Source organism: Hevea brasiliensis, chromosome 9, assembly GCF_030052815.1.
Source record: "Hevea brasiliensis isolate MT/VB/25A 57/8 chromosome 9, ASM3005281v1, whole genome shotgun sequence".
Classification (NCBI taxonomy): domain Eukaryota; kingdom Viridiplantae; phylum Streptophyta; class Magnoliopsida; order Malpighiales; family Euphorbiaceae; genus Hevea; species Hevea brasiliensis.
Window position 1 is genome coordinate 77,929,097 of NC_079501.1, and position 25,869 is coordinate 77,954,965.

Below are 25,869 nucleotides of genomic sequence, written 5' to 3' on the forward strand. Positions count from 1 at the left end.
ACGGCGGCTGGATTGGGTCCAAAGGGACTGGTACGATTTGGTTTATACCGACAAGGTATCGGTATATTTCACTGAGAGGGAGGGGAAGGGGTGGATCAGGATTCCTTGGAGGTCTCGGGTTATTTTGTGGTGGTCGTGGTTGAGTTGGTGGAGGAGGTGGTCTTGGTTGGAAATTTGTGGGTGGGGCGCATTGTGGGCGTGGTTGTGATAATTAGGAAAGGAGGTGGAATGTTGGCGATGGTTTGGCCATGAGAGGGGAATATGGCTGTAGTTATTTTGGGGGAATTGAGGGTAATTATTCTGCCGGGTGATAGAGTGTACATCACCTTCCTTCTTCTTGCCACAATTGGCGGGCTTCTTCACGTGGTTTTCACCAACTCTCGTAGTCTTCCTATTCTCGATTAGCTTCAATTCTCTCACCGGCTTGGATGATATCTGAGAAGCTATTGGAGGTATTGCCAATCATCAGGTTGAAGTAGGGAGCCTTCAATGTTTCGATGAATAGGGAGCAAAGTTCATTGTCGGTCACTGGAGGATATACTTCTGCAGCCTTCTCCACCATCGTTGGGCATACTGCTTAAAACCTTTCCTGTCTTTCTGCACTGTGTTTTGGAGGTCCTCCTTGTGGGTGCCGCATCACAATTGAATTTATACCGCTTAAGAAAGGTATCGGCTAAGTCCTTCCAGGAGTGTAGCTTGCTCTCGCCCAATTGTATGCACCATCTCGTAGCCGCCCGAGAGGCTCTCGTGAAAGAAGTGAATGAGAAGTCTATCGCCTTCCGTTAAGGCGCATTTTGGCAATGTAGGTTGCCGTGTGGATGCGGGGATCCGAATTTCCGGTGTACTTGTCGAAATCCGGAACCTTGAATTTGGGTGGTACCACCACATCTGGCACCAATCTCAGTGACGACACATCGACTGAACCATACATGTTCAGCCCCTCTATTGCTCTCAGTCTTTCTTCTAGGGCAGATAGTTTCTCGTTATCTCTCGCCCTATGTTCTCCTTCCATCAGATGATATGCTCCTCCAACCGAGCCGAGGGGTGGAGTAAACTGGAGGGATCGGGATTGAATGGTGAGGCTCGGCATTTGAGACGGCCGGGTAATAGGAAAAAGGTGGGTCATTATTTATGGTCACCGGATTGACAGTGATTGTCGGGTCCGGAATGGGAGACTGAAAGGTAAAAGAGGTTGAAGCTTGTTGAGGATCATTTGCTGTAGGGGGCGGAGGAGGTAATGGTGGGCTAGGTTCTGAAGTAGGTTTGTTCTGAGACATTTCCTTCATTAGTCTCATAATTTCAGAAAGCTGATCTTTCAACTCGGAGACCTGCCCCTGTAGGTTCTCAGACTTGCTCCTGATTTTCCATTATCTTCCTCGTTCGAGATCTTGTTAAGTACACTCGCTTGGGTTGGATCGTGTGCTTGGTCAGACTTGCCTTGTTTGAATCAATATTGATTTCCTGTGAGGAATAAAAAAATTTAAATGAATTTGAGTTTTGCAAAGAAACTAAAAGCCCTTGTCCGGACGAAGGATACAGTGGCGTTTGAGAGCCAGGTTGGAGTCTGCAAAAGGATAATCGCCTCAACTTTATCATGGCATCGTTCGATAGTCTGATCGTGAATGACGGGATTGAATGCGCATTTATGATACCTGTCCATATAGCGCATTTCAATTTTTCACATAACCCTAGCGAGGAAGTTCCTACGGGAGTCATACTATTCATTCACAAATTTTGCTAAACAATGGTTCAAAAATCACTTCATTAACTGAGTAATTTGCACATCGTATTTTTTTACATTGGCCTAGGCTCTGGAAGATTCTTTATAATAAGGTGACATTTTCTGAGATACTCATATAACCTTTCTTCTTGCTTGGCAGGGTCGAATGCTTTCGTATGCATCGATTCCGTAATAATTCTTGTTTTCCTCGTATATTGTTCTCTCCACTAATCTACATTCTCTTTCAATTCTTGATAGAATGCAGCTTGTTTTTCTTTTTCTTTTCTCTCTTTAGCACACTCTTTCAAGATATCGTTGATGAGTAGTGCCTGTTCTTTTAATTCAAGCTTCTTCTTCTTGTTTTCCTGTTTATACTCTTCAACGAGCACCTCTTGGTACTTCATCCTTTCCTGAAGCTTACTATTCTGCCCTTTCATCTCTTTAACCTCAGCTTGGAGAGAGTCTCTTTCCTTTTCCCACTGTACCTCTTGCTCTTCGAACCCTATTCTTTCGGCCCTTGCCTCTTCCCTGAGCTTTCTTATCCTCCTCTTAATTTTCTGCTGTTGGTCCTTCAGCTGTTTTATTTGTTCCTGCAATTGTGAGTTCTCGGTATTTGCCTTTTGTAGCGAGTCAACCAGGCGATTATCAGCTTCCTCTAATAGGGCGTCTTGGCGAGGGTTGTCGTCCTTGAATTCTATGGTAGAGCGTTCTTGGTCCCTATCAGCTCTCCATTTAAGGTAATCGTCCGAGGCACTCGGGCCTCCGGGTGATTTCTCCATTAGAGTGATGTTTTCCTGTGACTTGCGAGCCATTTTCAACCCTTCTTCTTCCTTGAGCTCATGGTAGAAGTGACCTTGGTGGTATTTTTTAATGTTGAACATGGACTGTGTTGAGCCAAACTGCCTCATTACCAGTGCTGGAGTGTAACTTGTATACCCGGTTATTCCAATTAGGGACACCGACTGAATACCTCCTGTACCAATCAAGACGGGTTGGCTTGACGTCCACAGCTTCCTCCAACAGTAATCATGGCTATTGAAACTCAGAATCCGTTCCCGCCACTGTTTTTCATTCTTCGGCCGATCACTAACCGGTCATCTTCTCAATGGGAGGCTGGTCAAGGTACCAAGTCAATCCTTTTGTCTCCTCAGACACATGTGGCGATAGTCCAGAGGTATAATAACCGAGAGCAACACTTAATGGACCCTTTCCCCGTTGCTCGCAGTAGTTAGGTTAACAAGGTTTCGCAAGAATTGCTGGTATCGGATTGATCCTCGCCTTTCTATCCGCCCAAAATACCTCCACCAGACCGCAAGTGATGATCCTCAATGGCCCCGAACAGATCGCACCATAGATTCCCAAGGCGAGCGCCATGGAAGCTTGATCCCATCGCTTTCTCTTGGAGGTAATGATCTAACCGCTTCAAGGTACGCCCAATACCATCCATGCGTGTTCCTTTGACTGCTTTCTCCGACTTCACTTCTTCCGAGGGAAAACCCAACATGTGTGCCAATCGCTTCTGTGTCCGCTCATGCTCGAGGTGTAAGTAGATCCTGCTCGCAAGGAGTATGGGATCCCCAAAGAATGCCCGATATTCTTCCATAGTGGGGACCGTGTCAATATCATTGAAAGAGAATACTCGCACTTAGGATTCCAAACCGACAACATGGCTTTTAATGCCGGATTTGGACCTTGACTTGCATTAAGGTTGTAATCCTTCCGCATTTTCTTCAAACTGCACCTTGACTCGATCGAAGCGACCTCCATCTACTAGATGCACTTCGAGGTTGTTCATTTTGACATCTATTTTATCCAAATCCAGTGAAGGTAGCGAGCAGCAGGTGCGCCTAAAGCATCATTTTGGGAGGGTACCGGACTATGAGCCGATTCAGACCAAAGTTTAGCATTCTGAACCTTTTCTGCCGACTGACTCGAGGATGCCATGATAAAAATGATGCCTATCCTTCTACAGACCCTTGATTTGGTAACGCCTGCGGAAAAATTCGTTAGTAAAACAAACTAGGGTAATTTTGAATCATACTGTTGACAGGGTGACACGTACACATTTATCAAAGTAGGAAAATGTGTAGGTGTTTCAGTAGAATTCAAGATTACCCTCACAAAATGAACGAAAAGGAAATCAAAAGAGAGCAAGGTAAGAGTAAACATGTCCCTTTTGTCCTATAATAGGGAGACTCCTGATACCGGATAAGCGCTACCTATTTGGGATAGTTCTATCTTATGAGGTAGTTTACTACAGCTTTCAACTATCGTGATGGTTTAGCTCAGGATCTAATTTTTCTAATAGCCACAGGTTCCCAAATTGCCCCTACTGTAAACAGTAGAGCCCCATTCTACCCCCATGATATTGTCGGGAAAATTCCATGGGTATCACGGTAAATAGAACGAGTTTCAATTTGAGCAGAAGCCTTCACGGATACTAACGGGGTAAAACCCACGGGTACCGCTACATGACCCCCTCCTACTTTCCTAAAATGGTAAGAAAGCCCGGGTTAGGACCATAGTGGGTGAGGATATTGTGTAAGTGTTCAGTGTGTGAAGGGACACTTTTACCTCTTCCCAATTCAGGGGGATTTTATTTTTCCATTTTTTCTTTTCCTTTTTCTTTGAAATGAAGAGCACTGTAGGAGATAGAACAGGCAAAACAAAATAGTTAGTAGCAATAATAATTAGCATATAAGACATCGCCAAGTGAGCCCCTCTAAATATAATTTGATCGGACAAAAATTAAGCCTACTTTTGGACCTCTAGACTGGGGTTGGGACCGAAACAAGTCCCCTGAGTCGCTAAGTCGTCAGAATGGGATTTTATGTCGCCTGACGATCACTCACCGAAGTGGGAAAGAGTGAGGAGTCGCCACCTTAGTTTTGAGGGAAACTAAAGAAAACCATTTGAGAAGTTAAATTAAAAATGAAACCACTTTAAAACAGAGATTCTAAGTTCGGGGTCCGTAAACGGGTGGGGAAGGTGTTAGGCACCCCACCTCGTCCCTTAATAAGGGTAAGTAGATTTAATTCTGCGTCCTTTACAAATTAGTTAGAAGGGCTTAGGCGGCAATGTTAATCCTTTTGGTAGAAGGAATGTTTGATTTTTCACTAAATTTGGATCACCCAGATACATAAGTAAATGAGACAACCTTAGTGAACGGGTGTGAGAATCGGATAAGAACTCTCCTCCGATCTTTTTTAAGTTGTTCATTAAAATTTTGAGGGGAGACCGGATAAGAACCCTCCTCCGGTCTCTTTTAAGTTATTTATTTAAAGTTTTGAGGATGAGACCGGATAAGAACTCTCCTCCGATCTCTTTCAGATGTTTATTAAAATTTGAGGTGGAGACCGGATAAGAACTCTCCTCCGATCCTTATTTAATGTTTATTAAAATTTTGAATGGAGACCTGATAAGAATCCTCCTCCGATCTCTTTTAAGTTATTTATTGTAATTTTGAGAGGAGACCGATAAGAATCCTCATCCGATCTCTTTTATAGTTTTTAGTTAATTTTTTGAGTTGAGACCGTATAAGATCTCTCTTCAGATCCCTACTTAATGTTTATCAAAATCTTGAAGGAGACCTGATAAGAACCCTCCTCCGATCTCCTTTAAGAGTTGACTTAAAACTTTTAGGCAAGGATAGGATAAGGACTCTTCCGACCCTTCTATTTTGATGAGACTCTGACAAAGACTTTTCCGACCTTTAAAAATTTAACCACACTACGGGTCTTAAGAGCCTAAAACTAAGAATTCGACCTTCAAAATGCCGGGATAAGGTTTATGGATATCCCGTGGCTGAACGGGAACACTAGACTTGATTCATCGACCTTTTCATGTAGTCATTTTACCAATATCTATTAATGACCGATCCACTGCTTCGCTTACTTTGGTCTTATTCCATTTCATGACATCTTTGTCGAATTGTCGCTTACGCCGCCTAATAGTTCGCTATCTTCCCGACGTGTTATTCAGTCCTCTTTTTAAAGGAGACCTCTAAGTTGCAGCTACCTACGTTTACCCAACCATTTACATACTACAAAGAGTTAAAAAAAAAAAACTGGTTTTCAGAAATTACGGAGATCAATAAAATGAACTGATCACTAAAAAAAATGATTTGAAAGTGACTTTTTTGGGATTGCTTGTGCAGAAATGGTCTAGATGTAAGAAGAACAAGTAAAGTGCGGGAAATAAACGTAGACGCTTAATAAAACAGTAACATGAACTCTTACAACAATATTTTCTCTTGGGTTCTCTTGTACAAAATAACCTTGAAGAAAGTTGAATATGTATGAAGAACAAAGGAAGTGCAGAAACAAACGAAACAAATGAGTGTGAACTCTTACCTGTGAGGAGCCAAATATATTGAAATAACTGTGAAGTGGTAAACAGTGATGAAGATGGCGGATTGATCAGCCTGAGAGTTGATGTCTGTCGTGAAACCGAGAGATGCTTTAGCTAAAAGGTAACCGGGTAAGAACCAGGTGAAAGGAAGTTGAGCTTGAACAGCGGAAAGGAAAGCAGAGATGATGAGAGTATGACCAGATAATGAACAAACTGGAAATGTAGAGTTCCAATATTCAAAATCTTTTTCAAGAAAACACTCCTGAAAACTAGTTTCAAAAGTATTTTTAATCACTACAAAACAGCAGAGTAACAAACTGAATGAAGTTTCAGAGTTCCTCCACGATAATAGCAGCCTCTTGCCTATATTTTTTGTGTCCCCCCTTGAACAGTTTTTCATGCAGGTATTTATAGGAATCGGGTGCTCCCCATGAAGGGTCAAGATTCATTTTGAGGGAGATGGAGGGTCAGGATTTTGAAGTACATGATCGGATGTTCAGGAATTAAAGAGAATCAAAACGAATGGCTGAGATCACTTCTCAAAGTATTTGTCCTTTTCCTCTTTTAATCCGACGGTCTTGAATCCTCTTGTCCGGAACGATCTGAGGGCTGAGAGTGAAAAACGCTGGTATTATCATCTTCTCTTTTGATCCAAGGGCTCCGGATTCATCCTTACAAGTGAGATCAACGGTGGAGATTGGGATGTACAGGACTGTCATGACATACACCGCACTCACAAAGATTAAGTGGCGATTCTTAGGCGTGCGGTGGAGATCTCGTCTGCCACGCTTTAACTACCTCGGCTCTGATTCTGACGACGGTTATTGGAATTTGTCTTATTCTTTTTGTCTTCCGATCCCTCCCCTAGCTCCTATTCCGATCTCTCATGCTGATCTCCTATCTCCCGATCCCTTTTATCCCTTGATCAGTCTGGATTCGGTCCAAGCATTAATTACATCTCGATTTTCGAAGCGCCCGCTGCTTTCCGCCAAAGATTAAATGCCCATTTTGCCCTATATATTCCCGTGTTGATAGTTGCTTTTTCTTCATTCGATTTTTCTCTTTCTCCTTGTTTCTTGGTTCTACTGCTCGGGAAAGTTCCGCTACAATCGTGGTTTTGATCCTCTTCCGATGGAATTCTTTTCTCGATCAAAAATTTACGATCCTGGTGATTGGTTGGTGGTAATTGACGATGGTGAGAGAACCGATTTGATCGATCCGTATTATGGCTTCGGTTGTACCGATCTCGAGTTGCTCAACCGAAGTTCATTCGCTTCTCATCACATTGAGTGTTCCGACAATGATTCTCGATCCACATTGGGTGTTCCGACAATGATGAAGCATCCGGCCGGTAATATCCTTGGGATCGCTTATAACCGATCCTTGGAACACCGGAGTATCCTTGAATTAGTTATAACCGATCCATGGATCTCCGGGAGTATCCTTGGGATCGCTTGTAAATCGATCCTTAGATCACCTCTTCGATAGGATTTTTCACCGGTCTCTAGAGATCACAGAAATGATGTGATCCAATGTTAGTGTAATCCGATCTCTAGAGATCGCCCAAATGATGTAGTCTGTCAATGTAATCAGATCTCTAGAGATCGCCCAAATGATGTAGTCTGTCCCTTTATTGTAATCCGATCCTCGAGATCTCCCAAATGATGTTATCCGATCTTTTTGCAAATAAAGACTTTATTTTGCAGTTATCATCTTATTATTTTTGCATTGATTATTTTCCTATCTCTAAGGTGGTTATCCGATCCGTTCTTTACTTGAATGACACTTGACCGATCCTTTATTCAAAATATTTAACTTATTATGCCGATCTCCAATTAACCGATCTCTCGAACATTCTGATATTTGAGAGAAGTGTCGAACACCGCCGAGTCTCACCAATCGATGCGCCGCTTAGAACCTCGCGAGCATTAAATGCTCTGACTAGTATAAATAGGGAGGGTTAGCCGCTTGTTCTCTCATTTCATTTTCGCCTCCCGCTCATAGCTTCAAGTTCTCTCATTTTCTCCGACGCCGATTAGACTCGTAAGGGCTTTAATCCTCTTCTTAGTTTAAGTTCTTTGTTTTTCTTGAAAATGAGCGTGCCGAAGGTCGAGAGCGCGAGCCCTCCTTCCATTGAGTTCTCTTGGTCATCGTCCGATGAAGAAGAGGCACGCCCGCAGTGCAACCTAAACCCCTAGGGTCTCTCGCCTGTGCCTGGCCTGGTCATACCATTAAGGCGCACGCGCTCTCTTCAAGGAGAGAGACCCTTCCCATAGACGAGCTTCCATCGGTTCTTCGAACTGACCGCAATCGCTTGTTCAAGAATACAACATTTGTCCCGATTCATATGAGCCGATCAAGTGCCATGGCGATCTTCGTGTCGATCATTCTTTTGAAGAGGATGACATGGTCATGGTGTACGAAGAACAGTTAAAGGCCGGTCTGAGGTTCCCTCTAGCCGATTTCTATAAGGAGGTCCTAAAATTTCACCGAATATCCATTGTTCAAATCCACCCCAACTCGTGGCGGATCTTGGTTGCTTTCCGAGGTCTATGCCGAGCTAAGGGAATCAGACCTACAGCTAAAGTGTTCGCCAAGCTGCACCGGCTAACTCACCGAAAGGACGATGACCACTGGTTCTTTCAGCGGCTTCTAATTGCGGCTCTTTCCGACCGCCTCGTCTCTTAAGAACTGGAAGAATCGTTTTCTTCATTGTGAGGAGCAAAGATCCGAGCCGCTTTGAGGACTTCCCCCGCAGCTGGTGGTACCAGGGACCCTTGCTTCCGAACCATATTACCCTGAGCGAAGAGGAAAGTTTGATAGTGATGGATCTGAAGAGTGAGGCTGCCACTAAAAAGTATTCTTGTTTGGATTCGGTGACTGCCGAGCTGCACCATTGGACTGTTCACCGCCACTGCCAAGACCGCGAACTTCCGCTCTCTAACCTCGGCATCGGTATTTTCTATATCTCAATTCTCACGACCTTAGTGATCTCACTAACCTTTTCTTTGTGCAGTATGGCGGGTGGTGAGGGTTCAAGGAAACGGAAGAAGGAGAGAGAGATCTCCTGAAGATAAAGGAGATAAAGCGCTCGAACGACTCCAAACGCCTGGCCACGAACCCGGGAGATACAAAGTGATCCTCCCCAACCTTCGGTCCGCCGACCACCGGGCTACCCGATCTCCTCCTAGATCGAGAGAGCAGCTCCGATTCTCGCAGCTTGTTCCAAGCAGGAAGGGGGCCTTCTCAAGCTTCGGGAGGACCTCTTCTGGGCGCCAAGGCACCGATCGATCGCTTGAGGAATAATCGACCGTCAAGGAGAACTCGATTTCGCCAAAGTCCTAGGGTCTACCATCTTCTTTCCGAGGATCGGACAGTTATCCTGAATGGTCTCGACGACATATTGACTCGACCATGAGCTTAAACGTGGAGTGTCCGTGAACCGCACCATGATCCGAAAGGATTCAATACCGGGTAAGGAGATCGGAAGAAAAATCAGAGGTGGATTCTCTCCGATCCCAACTCTCATCCGCCGGATTATATATCTCAAGTCGAGGGACGGCAAAGCTCCATGAAGACCGGTTGGCCAACAGTAATCGTGCTTTGATGAGAGGGACCGTGCTCTTAAGGAAGTCCAGTGCTTCACGCCAACGGTTAGCCGTGTCGCTCAACTTATAGAGGAACTTGAGGCGAAGGATAAGGAGCTTAAGGAGAAAGATAAGGAGCTTAAGGAGAGGGATGAAGAGATGGTGACGGGAATAGCCGAGGCCTATATGAAGGCTCACAAGGACCTCTTGGCCGCACTCCAGGAGCGTTACCCAGAAGAAGACTTTTCTTGGATGGCCGATGTGGCTCCTGAGGACAATGATGAAGACAGTGAGGATGAAGCAGAGGGTGAGAGGGAGAGAGGAGTGATCCAATGTAGATCAGTCGGGGTGATCCTCACCGAATAACTTGTACAAATTATGACATGAAATGAAATGCCTTTTGTTCAATGAATGATTGTGATCGGAAAATTTTAAACCATTATTTGTCTGAGTATTTGATTGTATGAGCACAGCAAAACAAAAACTAAATGTGATTATTAATCTAAGTATGAGAGATCGGAAAGCACTTTGAACATGAGATCGGTAGGGAAGAAATGCTGAACAGAACTTGACCGAAAATTTAACTCGAACACTTAAGATCGGAATCGAACCAAAACTTTAGCTCTTAAACTTTCGGAAAGGAGGTCATGATAAACCGGTAGGAAAAGATCTAGTGCCCGCTCATTTTATTCATCAACAGAGATCAGGAATATTCTTGACAGTCCGAAATCCGACATCGGGTTTGAGAGGTCGGTAAAATGATTTTGAGAGATCGGCGAGGCTTTAATGAATGTGAGGACTTAGCATTGATTCAATTCTCTGTGAGGAGAGATCGGAAATGTGACCGCCTATCAGGGAGGGACCGGAAACGTGATTAGCTGTTCAAAGAAAAGATTTTTTTATTGATTCTAGGGATCGGCCAAAATATGGTGTCGACAGTACTTATCTCAAATTAATTTAATTAAATTATAAATATTTATTATGTAATGCTTACATCATCATGATATCATAAAGCATTTAATTTTTGAATTTTCTTTTCTTTTATTTTTCTTTTCTTCCCTCCACCACTTCACTTTTAATCTATTTTTCATAAATTTAATTTCCTACATTTTAATGGACATTTAGGCTAAGAGTCACCTCTAAGGGTGAATTGACCAAATTGCCCCTTACCGGTTTGATAAGTTTTTCTGACAGCACTAGATTGCTTCCTGAACTCTGATTCAATTATTTGAACTTGTTCTCTATTCTTTTCTATGATTTTCACATTACCATTAGCTTCACAATTATCCCTAGACCTGGGGCGTCACAGGGTCCAACACGAATTTAGGGTAGCAACTGAGCTCACAGGCACTTCCCATTTCGGTCACCCATCGCCAAGACCTCGGCTCATTTAACTGATTATGCTATATTTTCTTATTTCCATTTCACCCTTATATGATTTCTATTAATTTTTATTTATGACTTTTCTAGATGATTTAAACATGGTTCTAAACATCCTGACTATCTGGACAGGTACTAGTCACCGGAACAGTAGAATGTATAGACTACTTAATATAGGGACGTTACATGCATAATTCATAAATTGCTATTGATGCATTAATGGATATTGGATGACCCATTACTCCCCCATGTTATGTTATGTAATGTTATGGATCCATAAGTAAATCCTAAGAGGAGATCTTGACATTGCCCTCAAGGAAGATCTGATAGTTGCCCCTGGGTACATGATACAGGTCATGTTTAAAAGGAAAGTTTGGAGAATTTTTGGTGATAATGTCTATCTTATGTGAAATGTTTGTGATGTGAAAATTCATATGAATGATGCATTGCACATGTATGAATGAATGATGAAATTTATAATGGTTAGTTTACTTACTGAGCTTGTGCAAGCTTACCCCATTCTCCTAACCCCCAGGTACAGGGTTAGACTAGAAGAGTTTCTTAAAGAGAGAGCTTCAAAGATAGTCTTAATCCTTCGTTATATATAATGTATAGGTAGATGGACATGTAACTAATGGATAGCACTGTAGTGGTGATTTAAGGAAAAATGTAATGATTATTTAAGTATGATGTTGTATATTGTGTTAACCCTTTGAGGGCATACATATTGAATCATTACACTTTGAATCTTATGTATGTTAAGATTCAAATTATGAGCCGTTATTATGTTAAGAATGTTTATGTATGGATAAAAAGACTAAAGTGTAATGGTTTGATGTATGTTAAGATGGTGGGTTATAGGAATGTATGTATGATCCACAGGTTTTAGGCTTGCTACAGGTTCTGGCAGCTTTAAGCTGACCCAATCCCTAGCGCTTGTAATGATCCCTGGTTTGGGTCATTACAGTATGGGCCGTAGTGATAAGTCATGAGGGTGGGAGTAGAGATCAATAGAGGTAGAGAGGGAAGAAGAAAAAGGCTGATGATGGAGGAAGGCTAGGGGTAAAAACTCAAAAAGCTTGAAATGAAAAGCAAGAAACTTTGAATTTCAAGAAAAAGGGTGACTCTGCTTTCTAGCAAAAAGACTTCAATTCCTCATTTTTTATTTCTAATCAAAATAGAGAGAATCAAAGGAAGAAGGGTTAGTTGATGTTTCACGAAAGGCAAAGGAAGGGAAGCAAAGTAGCTTAAGACCAATGTAGTGGATTCATATATATATTGTAACACCCTCCCTGAAGCAACTCTGTACATTCTACTGTTCCAGTGACCAGTGTAGGTCCGGACAGCTAGAATTTCTGGAAAAATATTTAAACTAAAGTGAGGAACCATAATTAACTCAAATATTAATAAGAAAAATTTAGGAAAAATTTTAGAAATAAAATACAACCAAGTTAAATAAGCCGGTGCCCTAGCGATGGGTAACCTAGTGGGAAGTTGCGGTTCTCGCAACTAAGAGCCCTAGACCTGGGGGAAATTTCATAAAATAACTTTTGGGACTCCAGAGAAGGGTTATTGAGGTTTCTATGGCATTAGAATACCAAGAAAATACTTAGAAAAATTTTTCAATTGGTACAGACAATTTTGGTCTGTTAAGCCAAACGGAGGGCATTTTGGTCATTTCGCCTTCAGATGTGATTTTTGGCTGACTTCTCCAGTTAAGTAAATAATTATTATAATATAAAATATGAATAAATATTGCTAAAAATTGAATTGAAAATGAGTAGAGAAAAGAAGAAAAGAAAATGAAAGAAAATACTTAATTATGACATCATATGATGTCTTTAAAAAGAGCTCCACCAATCATCTTTTAACAAGCACTTTTAAATCAATTAAAAAGGACAAAAAAGAGTTAAAAATTGAAAAAATTTTTTGCTCTTCTTCCTCAAAATTTCGGCAGCCTTCTCATTCCCAAACCCTTTCCACCATTAAAACTCCCTTAAGCTTCATTTCCCACTTCAATTCACCTCAAAACCTTATCCTCCCTTCACTAAAAATTATACCCACACCAAGGAGAAGTGTTTGGCAGACAAGAAAGAGTAAGAAAGTAAAGAAAAATTAAAGTCTTGGTTGGCTTGGATTTGAGCTACAAGAGGTTAGTGCTTATTTATGCATATTTCTCTCTTTATTCCATGTTAGGGACTTAAAATGAGTATGAAATTGTAAGTCAAATGAAATAAAACTTATGTGTATGTACACCATGGAATTTGGCAGCCCTAAGGAAGGGATAATGTTGATGGTTTTGATGGATTTAAAATGGCTTAGAAATGGTGTTGATGTGTAGACATAAATTTGAAATGGATTAGTATGCCTAATTGACATGTGTTGTGTGAACATTGAATTTGAGACACAAAAACTTGGATCTTGTTCATGTGTTGGTGAATGAAAGTTTAAATGGTCAATTAGTGACCATTTGGCTATGTATGATGAAGAATTGAAGTGAGTTGTAGCTTAGGATTTGAGTTTGGCTAGGCTGCCCTTGGTGACCTGCAGGACTGGGCATGAGTCCAGCAGGTTTGGGTAACAATAACTTGAATTGTAGAGGTTCAATTGGTGCAAGGCTAATTGGACATGAAACTAGACACATAATGGCACAACTTTGGTGAAGAAACCATGCCCATAAAACCAAACCAAGTGGACCAAAAGCTTGCCCTAATCCGGGTGACCAGTCTGCCTAGGCAAAATGACCAAATGAACAGTATTTGGTTATTTGGTCATAACTTAGTGTAGAAAGGTCCAATTGACCTAAAATTTTACCAAAAACAAGCTGAGATATGTACCAACAACTTTCATGAAGAAACCTAACCCAAATTATGACCAGAACATAATCAAAAAGTGAGTTGCAATCACTATTCATAACACTGTAGATTTGGTCAGTCCAGAAATTCTGGACAAACTTTCAATCCGGCCAGTTGTGGTCTTTGGGCTATAACTTGAGCTACAAAACTCCAAATGGAGTGATTCAAAAAAAGAAATTCAACTAGACAAAATAAGGAACAACTTTCATGTTGATCATTTTGCCAAATTCCCACTGCAAAAATGACCAATGGAACAGTAAACCCAAAGCTTGAAAACTGAAAATTCTGTCCAATTAACTTTAAGCTTAGAATTGGTATTGGCAACCAATACCAACAAATTTAAAATGCAAAATGTGATATGTTGATGATATTTAAACTAAAATACCTATTGACAATGCAAAAGTCAACATTTTAGTTGACTAATAAAATGAATAGTAATACCTAAACTTAAATTCCAAAAATTGTAAAATTTAAAAGTGTAACATGCCCTAGTACACCTAGCAAGATTGGTTTGGATAGGTTGGCATGTCAATAGGGTTCAATTAGCAGTACTGCACATGGCATTATGTCATTTTGTGATTTCATGGCTTTTAGCCATTCTAACATTATGTTGATACTTGGCCTTGTGCCTAATGTTATTACAGCTTATTAGCTGTTCTGTTGCACACCGGGAGATACATATGTGACCGATGGTGTGACGGCCCGAGGTACTTGATATCCAATGCAGACACTGCTTATCCACCATCATCCAAAGATAAGTTACTTGGGCAATTAAAAATGGAAGTGGATAAATTTAATGAAATTATGAATATAACAAATACAAAATAAATAAGATTACCAATAATGATCGAAAAATTGTTTGCATAAGACATCAGAACATGCACTGCATATTTATTTTCTATTATTTCTTTTTATTTTATTATTGGCACCACTAAGCATTATTGCTTAGCGCGTTGCTTTTTGCCACGCGTAGGTTCTGGAGAGACCGACCGAGAGCCTAGTAGACCACAGACTGGGTGAGACCATCTGCAGCTCTGCATAGTGTCCGTGTCACCTCACTGTCTTCAGTGCATTGGTAGGACACTAGGTTTCATTTTGGTATTATGTAATCAAACTTTTATTTTCTCATTTATAGTAAGACTTATGTAATGTATTTTGATATTAATGTAAATAGTGAAAATTGTGTTTATAAATAGAACATTGAGTATTTTTTATGACTTATATATGAATATTATGTGAAATGAATGAATGAGAAATGTAAATATTGTTGAAAAATATTGAGACCATGTTGATGGTTATTGGAGTTTGAGAATGATTGGAAATGATTATTGGAAGTGTTTTTCACAGGTTCCGAAGAACTGTTTTCTCCATTTTTAGCCGGCACTCTGCCGAATTTTTTATAAAATTTGCAGAACCTCAAATAAATTATAATTTCAATAAATGACTTAAATGAAATATATTGTACTTCATAACTTTGATAAAAATAAATTAAGGAAGAATAAAAAAATGATTGAGATAAAATAGAGTGTTAAGACATCAGGTGACATATCTTACCGGCTATATCAGACTGTAAGGGGGTATCACACACACACACACACATATATATATATATTAAAAAAAAGTGACATCAGATAATGTTATAACCAGGAAACTCGTTATTTGAAATAAAATTAAAATCGAATGATTTTATTGTAATAATTTAAAGTTTAGAGACAAAATGAAACAATCCCTTAAGTTTAGGGATGATTAGTGAAATTTATCCTTTAATCTGTAATAGCATATTATAGTGACTTTTTTTGAATAAAAATTAAAGTTGAGAGATATTTTTGTAATAAATTAAAATGGAGTGACTTAAATGAAACAAACTTGAAAGTTGTGTTATCATCTATGTAATTTAGTAAAATAAATTAAAAAAAATATTAAAGAATAACCAAAAAAAAAAACTATGCTTAACATTAGCATAATAATATAACATATTCTCAATCTTATGCTAAAGTGTTTTTTTTTTTTAAGTGTTCTATTGTAATTTTTTTTTTCTTTACAAGTGTTCTATTGTAATTAGGAAGCTATTTTGTAACAGTTTTTTTTTTTTTTTTTTTTTAATTTGTAGCATCCTAATCTAATTAAATCTCTAATGTTTAAAAAATATTTTAATTTTTATAATGAAAATAATAAAGAAAAACTACTTTATCTATAATATATATTATTATTTTCAATAGAATTATAATATTTAATAGAATAAAATTTAGATTTAAATACGAAATTAATTTAATTAATTAAATTAAAGATTTGTAAATAACAATAATTTTTTTTAGCCAAGTAAAATAGAGAATAATTTGTTATTATCAAATTTAATCATTTACCATTTTATTCATCCTATTATTTTTCCTTGCTTCTTATTTTTTTCTATATATTATAGATTATCAATTGTCTAGATTATTATTAAATATATTTTTTAAAATATATTAATTATAAATATTAAAAATTAATTTAAAATTAATATATATTAATAATAAAAATTTCAAAATAATTACATAAAATTTTCAAATTCTTTTTTTATATCTTCAATAATATTTTTAAATATTTTTAACTTCTTAATTTTAATTTCAAATGAGACTTGAAATCGTAATTATTTTGTTGTTACTTCTCAAGTTTATAAATAAATTAAATATTGTCAAAATTTAAATTTCTAACTATATATTATGAGATAAATATTTGATTATTAGACAACTAATTAGATGATAATAAATGGCATTCCTGTATAATTAAATTTGGTCTTTGTAAAAATATAAATTAGTAAAACTGCATTAAATTAATCATATCTTAGAAATGATTTTAAGAAAAATATTAAAATTTAAATTGGATATAAAAAAATTAATTTGTATATTCCAAATCAATTAAAAAATATTCTTTAAATCAACTTATTTATTTATTGTCACCCGAAATAAAATTATATTTAATTAAAAATTTTATCACTAATGTCATTTTATAAAATATAAAAATATATATTAATTTATATTGCTAAAATAAAATAATTAGTTAATTAGTATTTTAGCGATAGTATTTTGAGTTTAAATTTTGATTTAAACAAAATTATCAAATTATAAATTATTGGTAATGGTAGTACATGGCAGCACTTATGGGAATTGCAAATCATCTTTTCCCAACCCCTTTTGTTTGCTTTTGCTGTGGTTAAATTGTTTTATTTGACTAATGAGGTTAAAAAAATATTTAAAATAAGTCAAAAATCATAATTAAAATATTTTTTTAATTTTATTTATTTATTTTAAAATTATTTTTTAATTAAATAAAATATTATATTATTTTAATAATTATTAAAAATATCAATATTATTCTATTTTAACCCACACATATATATATATATATATATATATATATATATATAATTATTTTGACAAATTAAATTCTTTTAAGTACCTTTTAATTAAATACTTAAATTATTTAAAAATTAATTTTAAATTACTTTACTAAATAATTAACTACTTACTTTTAAGTTAAAAAATACATTTTAATTTAAAAGTAGTCAAACTAAATATTCTGTATATCAAATATAAATGAATATTCTAACCCCAAGTACTAGAATGATCAACTATGCCATATTGTTCCAATTCATGCTGTGTATGGTACTGCTGTGTAAAAGCCAAACAATCCGATTTTTAAGAGGACACTTGGAACTTCTGTCTTTCAAGGATGAGATATAAACAGTGGAAATTATGGGATTAGTAACAAAAGGTCCTTATATTGTAACAAAAGGTCCTTATATTCTCACAAGCTACATATGCATACCTGAGGGGGGGAAAACAAAGGAAGTTAATGGATTTTGTATCAATTGCACTGCACGGTTAAAGCTGTTCATGTCTACTTGCGTTTTTGTCCTGCTTTTCCTTTGGGGTTTTTCTTGGACTTGCCACTTCCCTTTCCCTTTTTATCTATGTTGTGATTGCTCCACGGACTTCCAGAAGCAACATTAGCCTGCCAAGCATCCATATTGCCCCTAACAAAATAGCAACCTTCTTTGGAGTTGTTGTCATCATATTCCTCATCCCATCTATCTGATCCAAAGCTTTTATCCATCTGTGCAAATATGTGATTCAGCAAACATTCCATGGACTTCTTGTCCCTATATTCCTCATCCCATCCATCTGATCCAAAGCTTTTATCCTTCTGTGCGAATATGTGATTCAGCAAAGTTTCCATTCGTGGCTTTCTTGACTGCAACTTGTTTAAAAGCTCTCCAATTGTTGAGTTATCATTCCGAAGCTTCACCTCACTAAAGAAAATGAATATTCAAAACATGATCATAGTCCAATATAATATACAAAAGTAAAGCTTTCATATCAAATGATGGTATGGTGTCTTAAACTATTCAACAGTGCATCTTACCGTCCAGCATAAATTATACAGCACCAAAGAATATTTTTCAACTATTATCTCAGTACAACAAGACTCTAAGGCTGCTTGAATAAAACTGATTTGACCACTGCTGAAGGAAAAAGAAGGAAAGAAAATAAGAAATATATTAGACTGTTAGGTTTAAAGGAACTTACCTCGCATCTAATGCAGCATGAAGTTGCTTCAATTCATCAAGCATTTTTGCAGCTTCTCCAAATAGACTTCTATTTTCATATTCAGGAGGGCTCTTCTGAAAGATTCCTTCAATTTCAGTACTTAGAATTTGAATGGTTTTCTTTATATCTACCTGAAATAATGATAGAGTTAGGAAATTAAAAAGAAACAGAAAAATGGATAAAGAAGGAATTGAATATGTATTACTAATTTAAGGATTCAATCAGCAATACAACAACTGACCACTGAGTTCTTACTACTGTCTTCAACAATTACAATAACAAGAATCAGTAACACCAAAGAGACTTTTATGAAGCTTTGGCCCAGCTACAAGCCGAAATACCCTCGTAATACAATATCCTCCCCCCCCCCCCTTTATTTTACATTATTCTCTCCTTATATTGTCCTTCTCGCACATGCTTTCCTCCTCTTGTAACAACCTCCAGCTCATCCTTTAATTTCTTCCATAATCGTCCAGCTCAACAGCCATTCCTTTAGCATTTTCTTTAATCTTCCTTCTAGAATATACTCTTAGTGGCCCAGGTCCATTACAGCCTACCTGCAATTTTGAATTCATATCATTGCCATCCTCTGAAAGACCAACCTTGTCCTCAAGGTTGAAGGAAGGAAACTAGTTCTGGATATCAACCAAATTCATCCAAGTTGCTTCTTCCACAGGTTTCCCTTTCCATTGAATCAGAATTTGAATGACCGGGTATTGATCCACTGTAATCCTGTGCCAGTTCAACACTTTTTCTGGCTCTACCATAGTTGCAGTTACTACCATTTCCTTTGGAAGTTCAGTAACAACTGGGTGATTGCCTATCACACGTTTGAGTTGAGAAACATGGAAGACCGGGTGAATTCTGGCTTCCACCGGTAAGAGCAATTTATAGGCAACAGGTCCCACACGTTCCAGTATTTGGAAAGGCCCGAAATAACGAGCTGCTAACTTTGGAATAACTCTCGATTGTAAAGAGATAGACTTGTGTGGTCGGAACTTTAAAAATACTGCTTCACCAACTTAAAATTCAACATCCTTTCGATGTTTATTGGCAGCTTTTACCATTCTCTGCTGGGCTCTTGCCAAATTGTATTGAAGTTGATGCAATATTTCGTCCCTTTCCAACAAGGTCTGTGCCACTGCTTCCACCTTCGTTTCACCAGGCAAGAACTTGAGTAAATTTGGCGGTGGTCTACCATATACTGCTTCAAAAGGTGACATGCCTATAGCAGTGTGATGGCTTGTATTATACCAATATTCTGCCCAAGCTAACCAATTACTCCACTGCTTAGGCTGTTCTGAAGAGAAACACCTCAGATAGGTCTCAAGGCACCGATTTAATACTTTGGTTTGCCCGTCCGTTTCTAGATGATAAGCAGTGCTCATTCTAAAAAATGCTCCTTGTGATTTAAAAAGTTCACGCCAAAAATTACTTCGAAAAATTGGATCCCGATCACTCACTATTGATTGAGGCATGCCATGTAGTCGAACTATTTCCTTTGTAAAAGCAGTTGCTACTTCTTTTGCTGTAAACGGATGTCTTAAAGGTAGAAAATGGCCATATTTTGAGAGTCGATCCACTACCACTAATATGCAATCAATACCATACGATCGAGGTAAACCCGTGATGAAGTTGTAACACCCTCCCGGTAGCAACTCCGTACATTCTACTGTTCTGGTGACCGGTGTCGGTCCGGACAGCTAGAATGTTCGGAAAAATATTTAAACTAAAGTCAGGAACCATAATTAACTCAAATATTAGTAAGAAAAATTTAGTAAAAATTTTAGGAATAAAATACAACCAAGTCAAATGAGCCGGCGCCCAAGCGATGGGTAACCCAGGGGGAAGTTGCGGTTCTCGCAACTAGGAGCCCTAGACCCGAGAGAAAATTCATAAAATAATTTTTGGGACTCCAGAGAAGGGTCATTGAGGTTCCTATGACATTAGAATGCCAAGAAAATATTTAGGAAAATTTTTCAATCGGTACAGACAATTTTGACCCGCTGAGCCAAACGGAGGGCATTTTGGTCATTTCGCCTTCAGAGGTGATTTTTGGCCGACTTGTCCAGTTGAGTAAATAATTATTATGACAAAAAAATATGAATAAACATTACCAAAAATTAAATTGAGAATGAGTAGTGAAGAAAAGAAAAGAAAATGAGAAAAAAGGCTCATTTATGACATCATGATGATGTCATTTAAAAGCTACAACCAATCACAATTTAACAACCATTTAACTAACTAATAAAAAGAGATAAACAAGACCAAAAAAAAGACCAAAAGCTAGCAGCCATCTCCTTCCTCCCAAACCAGCCGAAACCCATCCTTAGCCAAACCTCCATTGTTGCTCAAATTGAGCTTGAAATCTCCCAAAAACCAACCTTAAAATCCTAATATCCTTTCACAAAAAGTCATCCCCACATCACAAGGCAACTCTAGGCAGCCATAAGAAGTAGGAAATCTAAGGAGAATACAAGTCCAAGAAGTGCCACTTAAAGGTTAGTGCACCTATCTACTTAAAACCCTTATTTTCCATGTTAGGGACTTGAAATCAACATGAATTTGTGAATTAAATGAACCAAATTTGTGTGTATGCCTACCATGAATTTCGGCAGCCCTAAGGAAGGAACAATGATGGAGTGTTTTGATGGACTTAAAGTGGATTAGAGATCATGTTTAAAGCATGTATGCATGTGGTTAGTGAATGAGTTAGTAATTAAGGTATGTTGTGAAAATTTATAATGGAAACTAGGGTTTTGAGAGTAAAATATGGACTTGGCTTATGAAATTGTTAAAGAACATTCTAATGGTCAATTAATGACCATTTGAGGAAATTTGACCATAATTTGGACTGAAATATAGCATGGCAAAGTGAATGAGTATGCTGCCCAGTGAGTGCAACAGGGTGGCTGTGATTCCAGCCCACTTGGACTGCCATATCTTTGGCTGTGTTGGTCCAATTGGTGTTTGGCCAATTGGACATGAAACTAGACTTATAATGGCACATTTTTGCTGAAGAAACCATGCCCAAAAGACCCAAGAAAGAGGACCAAAAGTTGGCCCCAATCCGGGTACCCTGCAAGCCAATTCTGCAGAATGACCAAATGAACAGTTTGGCCATAACTCACTGTAGAAATGGTCAATTGACCTGAAATTTTTACAGCAACAAGTTAAGACATAGACAAACAACTTTCATGAAGAAACCTACCCCAAATTATGACCAGAACCTAACCAAAATGGCAGTCACAATCACTGTTCATGGTACTGTAGATTTGGTAATTCTGCAGTTTTTTCAATCCAGCCAGCTGTGGTTTTTGGACCATATCTGGAGCTACAAAACTCCAAATGGAGTGATTCAAAAAAGAAAATTAAACTAGACAAAATAAGGAACAACTTTCATGTTTACCATTTCCTCAAATTCCCACTGCAACAGTGCTTAATGGAACAATAAAGTTTGGCTTCAAAAACTGAAAATTCTGCCCTCTTGGTTTTAAGTTTAGAAATGGTATGGGTGCTCAATTCCAACAAGTTTTAAATGTAAAATGTGGTACATTGGGAGTGTTAAAACCAATGTACCTATTTTCTATCCAAAAGTCAACATTTTTGTTGACCAATGAGGTGAATAGTGACACCAAAAACTTGAAATTCAAAAATTGAAGAATTCAAAAGTATCAAATGCCCTAGTATACCTAACAAGATTGGTTTGGATAGTTTGGCATGCCAATAGGGTTCGATTAGCGATCGCACATGGCATTATGCCATTCAGTGATTTTATGGCTTTTAGCCATTTTGATATTGTGTTGAGACTTGGCCTCGTGCCTAATACTATTCTGACTTGTTAGCCGCTGCATTACACCTGGGAGATGCATATGTGACCGATGGTGTGACGGCGAGGTACTAGATACCCAGTGCGGTTACGTTTATCGATCCGATGCGTCTAGTATAGGTTACTTGGGCTACCAAATGAATAAAAATGGACAAAGTTAAAGAAATAAATGAATATAACAGATACAAAACAAATAAGACATATACATTAAATACATATTTATTTTCTGCTATTTTCTTGTATTTTATTATTGCACCACTAAGCATCATTGCTTAGCGCGTTGCTTTTGCCACGCGTAGGTACTGGAGATACTGAACGTGAGCCCAGTAGACCGCAGACTGGGTGAGTCCATCCTGCAGCTCTGCACAGTGTCCGTGTCACCTCAACTTCTGCAGTGCATTGGTAGGACACTAGGTGTCATTTTGGTATTTTGTAACTAAATTTTTATTTTCTCATATGTAGTTGAACTTATGAAATGTATTTTGATGATCATGTAAATAATGAGAATTGTGTTTGTGAATGGAAAAGAGAATGTTTATTTGTGATTTATACTTGATTATCACATGTGATGGATGATTGAGAACTTAAATTGAAAATTGTTGAGATTATGATATTGAAGTTTGAGAATGATTGAATGTGAATATTGGAAGTGTTTTTCACAGGTTCCGAAGAACTGTTTTCTCCATTTTAGCCGGTACTCTGTCGGATTTTCTTTAAAATTTTCGGAACCTCAAATAATTTATAATTTTGATAAATGGCTCAAATATATTATATTTCACAAGTTATATTCAAAAGCATGATAAAAATTAATTAAGGTATATTAGAGTGTGCCGATACACCGTGTGACATATCTTACCCGGATAAGGGGTGTCACATTTAGTGGTATCAGAGCACGGTTTAGGTGTTTCTAGGCCTAGATTGAGTCCATACCATGCATTGCATTTGTAAGAGTCGAGGTGACACTAATGCAGATCTGTTTGTCTTTGTTATTTTGAATAGGATATGGACCCTACATCTCAAAGGGCAGTTGAGGAGGAAGTGGAGAGTCATGCTCCACTGCGGCACTGAGGCCCGGGGGTATGGGAGAACTGCTCCGCCACTCAAGCGAGAGCACGCTCAGCCTCCACGAGCGATGTTCCAAAGAAATGGCCGAATTTTTGGACAAATGGCTGAGGTAATGCCGCACCACCACCACCACCGGCTCCAGTAAATCACACTGGAAAGGCTAAGAAAGTTTGGAGCGGTGGATTTCTTTGGCAAGAGAAGATGATTACATTGCGGCCAAAAATTGGTTGAAACAGGCAGTGAGTCTTAAAACAACTCCACTGCACTCTGAACAAAACCTAGAGGCTGCCATATCTCTGTTGCAAGATGATGCCTATGAATGGTGGGACACGGTATCCGGTGAAGTGCAGCCAGAAGCTATAACTTGGGACTTCTTTCTCTCAGAATTCAAGAAGAAATATGTAGGTACTGTATACCTGGAAGAGAGAAGAAGAGAGTTTATTAATCGAGCGAGACAGGTTGTCGATGGCGAGTATGAGAAGGAATTCGTCCGATTAAGCCGCTACGGAAGGAGATAGTCCCTAATGAAGGTGAAAGGTGTAAGAGATTTGAAGAGGGACTAAATGACAACATAAAGATCCACTCAACGCCTTGGGAATCACGAATTTACCAAGTTAGTGGAAGCTGCAATAAAGGTTGAAAAAGTAAGAATCGGTGAGCGGACTGAAGGGATAGGCAGAGAAGAGGCCCGGGTCGGTCTAGTTCATCTCCACGCACACAGGAAGAGGTTCAAGGGTCCATCTGCACAGAGTTCGGGTCAGCCACACGGTCAGGGTCAGTCTCAGGGGCCCAGGCCACAGTTTACCCCTAGGAGAGGTCAGTCCACACCATCAGTGGGCAGCTCTCCAGGGATGGGGTTCAGGGGACCAGCCCCAACTGCATGTCCACACCGCTGAAGTGGCATAAGGGAGTGTTGGAGAGTAATCGGTGCCTAAGGTGTGGGTCGTGAGCATCGGTGAGGAACCGCCCACGAGAACGACTACTGCTCCAACACAAGGCATGCACTGCGCGCACCACGAGAGGGTAGAAAATTTGGCAAATCTGAGTGTGGGACCATCACAAAGGCTGCATCGAGCCAGAGAGAGGCCCGACGGACCACTGCAAGAGCTTATGCTATTAGAGCTCGGGAGGAGCAAGATGCCACGGGCGTCATCGTGCGTTCTCCTCTACAATACACTGTGCATGCATTGGTGGATCCAGGATCCACTCATTCATACATCTGCATCAACCTACCCGTAGAAAGGGGATACTAGTAGGGAGAGTGACCAAGACATTACGGTCACTAATCCATTGAGCCACGGTGTGATAGTGAACAAAGTATACAAGGGTTGCCGTTAAGGATTGAGGTTATGAATTCTTGGCGCACTGATTGAGTTGCCCTTCCACGAGTTTGGCGTGATTTTGGGAATGGGTGGTTGTCATGTCATCGTGCAATAGTTGATTGCAAATTAAAGAGAATTTCTCTGAAAACTTCGAGGGTAATGAGATCACCTGTTGTGGGTGAAATGGTGATTTCTGTCCAATGTTATCTCACGATTCAAGAAGAATGATGAGAAAGGGTGAAGCCTACCTAGCACATGTGGTGGATACCTGATGAGAGACTTCGGATGTATTTCTGAAGAGTTATGCAGTTTACCACCGTAAAGGGAAGTTTAATTTGCTTTTGAGAAACTGTAGGGTACAGCACCCATTTCCATTGCTCCTTATAGGATGGCAACCACTGAATTGAGGGAGTTGAAAACTCAGTTGCAAGAGTTACTTGATAAGGGTTTATACGCCCGGTGTGTCACCATGGGGAGCTCCAAGGTCTTTGTTGTAAAGAAAAAGGATGGGACTTTGAGGCTATGCATCGATTCAGTGATTGAATAAAGTATCGTGAAGAACAAATATCCGTTGCCTAGAATTGATGATTTGTTTGATCGGTTGAAGGAAGCGAGTATTTTCTAAGATTGATCTCGCATCGGTATCATCGATTGAGGGTGAAGGATGCAGATGTGCCAAAGGCGCATTCGAGGACCCGATATGGGCATTATGAGTTTCTAGTGATGCCCTTTGGCCTAACAAATGCACGCATTCATGGACCTTATGAACCGTATCTTCCATCCACACTTAGATCGGTTCGTAGTGGTCTTTATTGATGATATTTTGGTGTATTCCAAGACGATGAAGAACATGATGAGCATTTGAGAATTTTTACGCAAACCACGAGAGAAAAGAAGTCAGTATGCTAAGTTGTCCAAGTGTGACTTTTGGTTGAATGAGATTGCATTCCTTGGACACATAGTGTCGGTGATGGGATTAGGTGGATCCCAAGAAAATAGAAGCGATGATGGAATGGAAGCCTCCCAGAATACAAGCGAGGTCGAAGCTTCTTGGGGCTAGTGGGTATTACAGGAGATTTGTGAAGGATTTTCCTTAATAGTTGCTCCAATGACCAAGTTGTTACACAAGAATGTCGATTTGGTGGAATGATAAATGTCGGACCAATTTTGAG

General features: G+C 38.9%; 2 protein-coding genes across 2 annotated transcripts in view; both read right to left on the reverse strand.

The window, feature by feature from the left end:
• Window positions 1–17,543: 17,543 nt before the first annotated feature.
• LOC131183265 (uncharacterized) lies at window positions 17,544–18,637 on the reverse strand. Its single transcript, XM_058153806.1, has 2 exons — window positions 18,461–18,637; window positions 17,544–18,183 (listed from the first exon to the last, which is right to left on the reverse strand). The coding sequence occupies exons 1-2, from the start codon at window positions 18,502–18,504 to the stop codon at window positions 17,772–17,774; spliced, it is 456 nt and encodes a 151-aa protein (XP_058009789.1). The 5' UTR covers window positions 18,505–18,637; the 3' UTR covers window positions 17,544–17,771.
• A 253-nt stretch (window positions 18,638–18,890) lies between these two features.
• Window positions 18,891–25,869, reverse strand: part of LOC110664185 (uncharacterized) — a 69,749-nt gene continuing 62,770 nt past the window's right edge. The window contains exon 14 of the mRNA XM_058153809.1: window positions 18,891–19,038. Within this exon, the coding sequence (XP_058009792.1) occupies window positions 18,934–19,038 (105 nt within the window). The 3' untranslated portion in view covers window positions 18,891–18,933. The remainder of the gene's footprint in view (window positions 19,039–25,869) is intronic.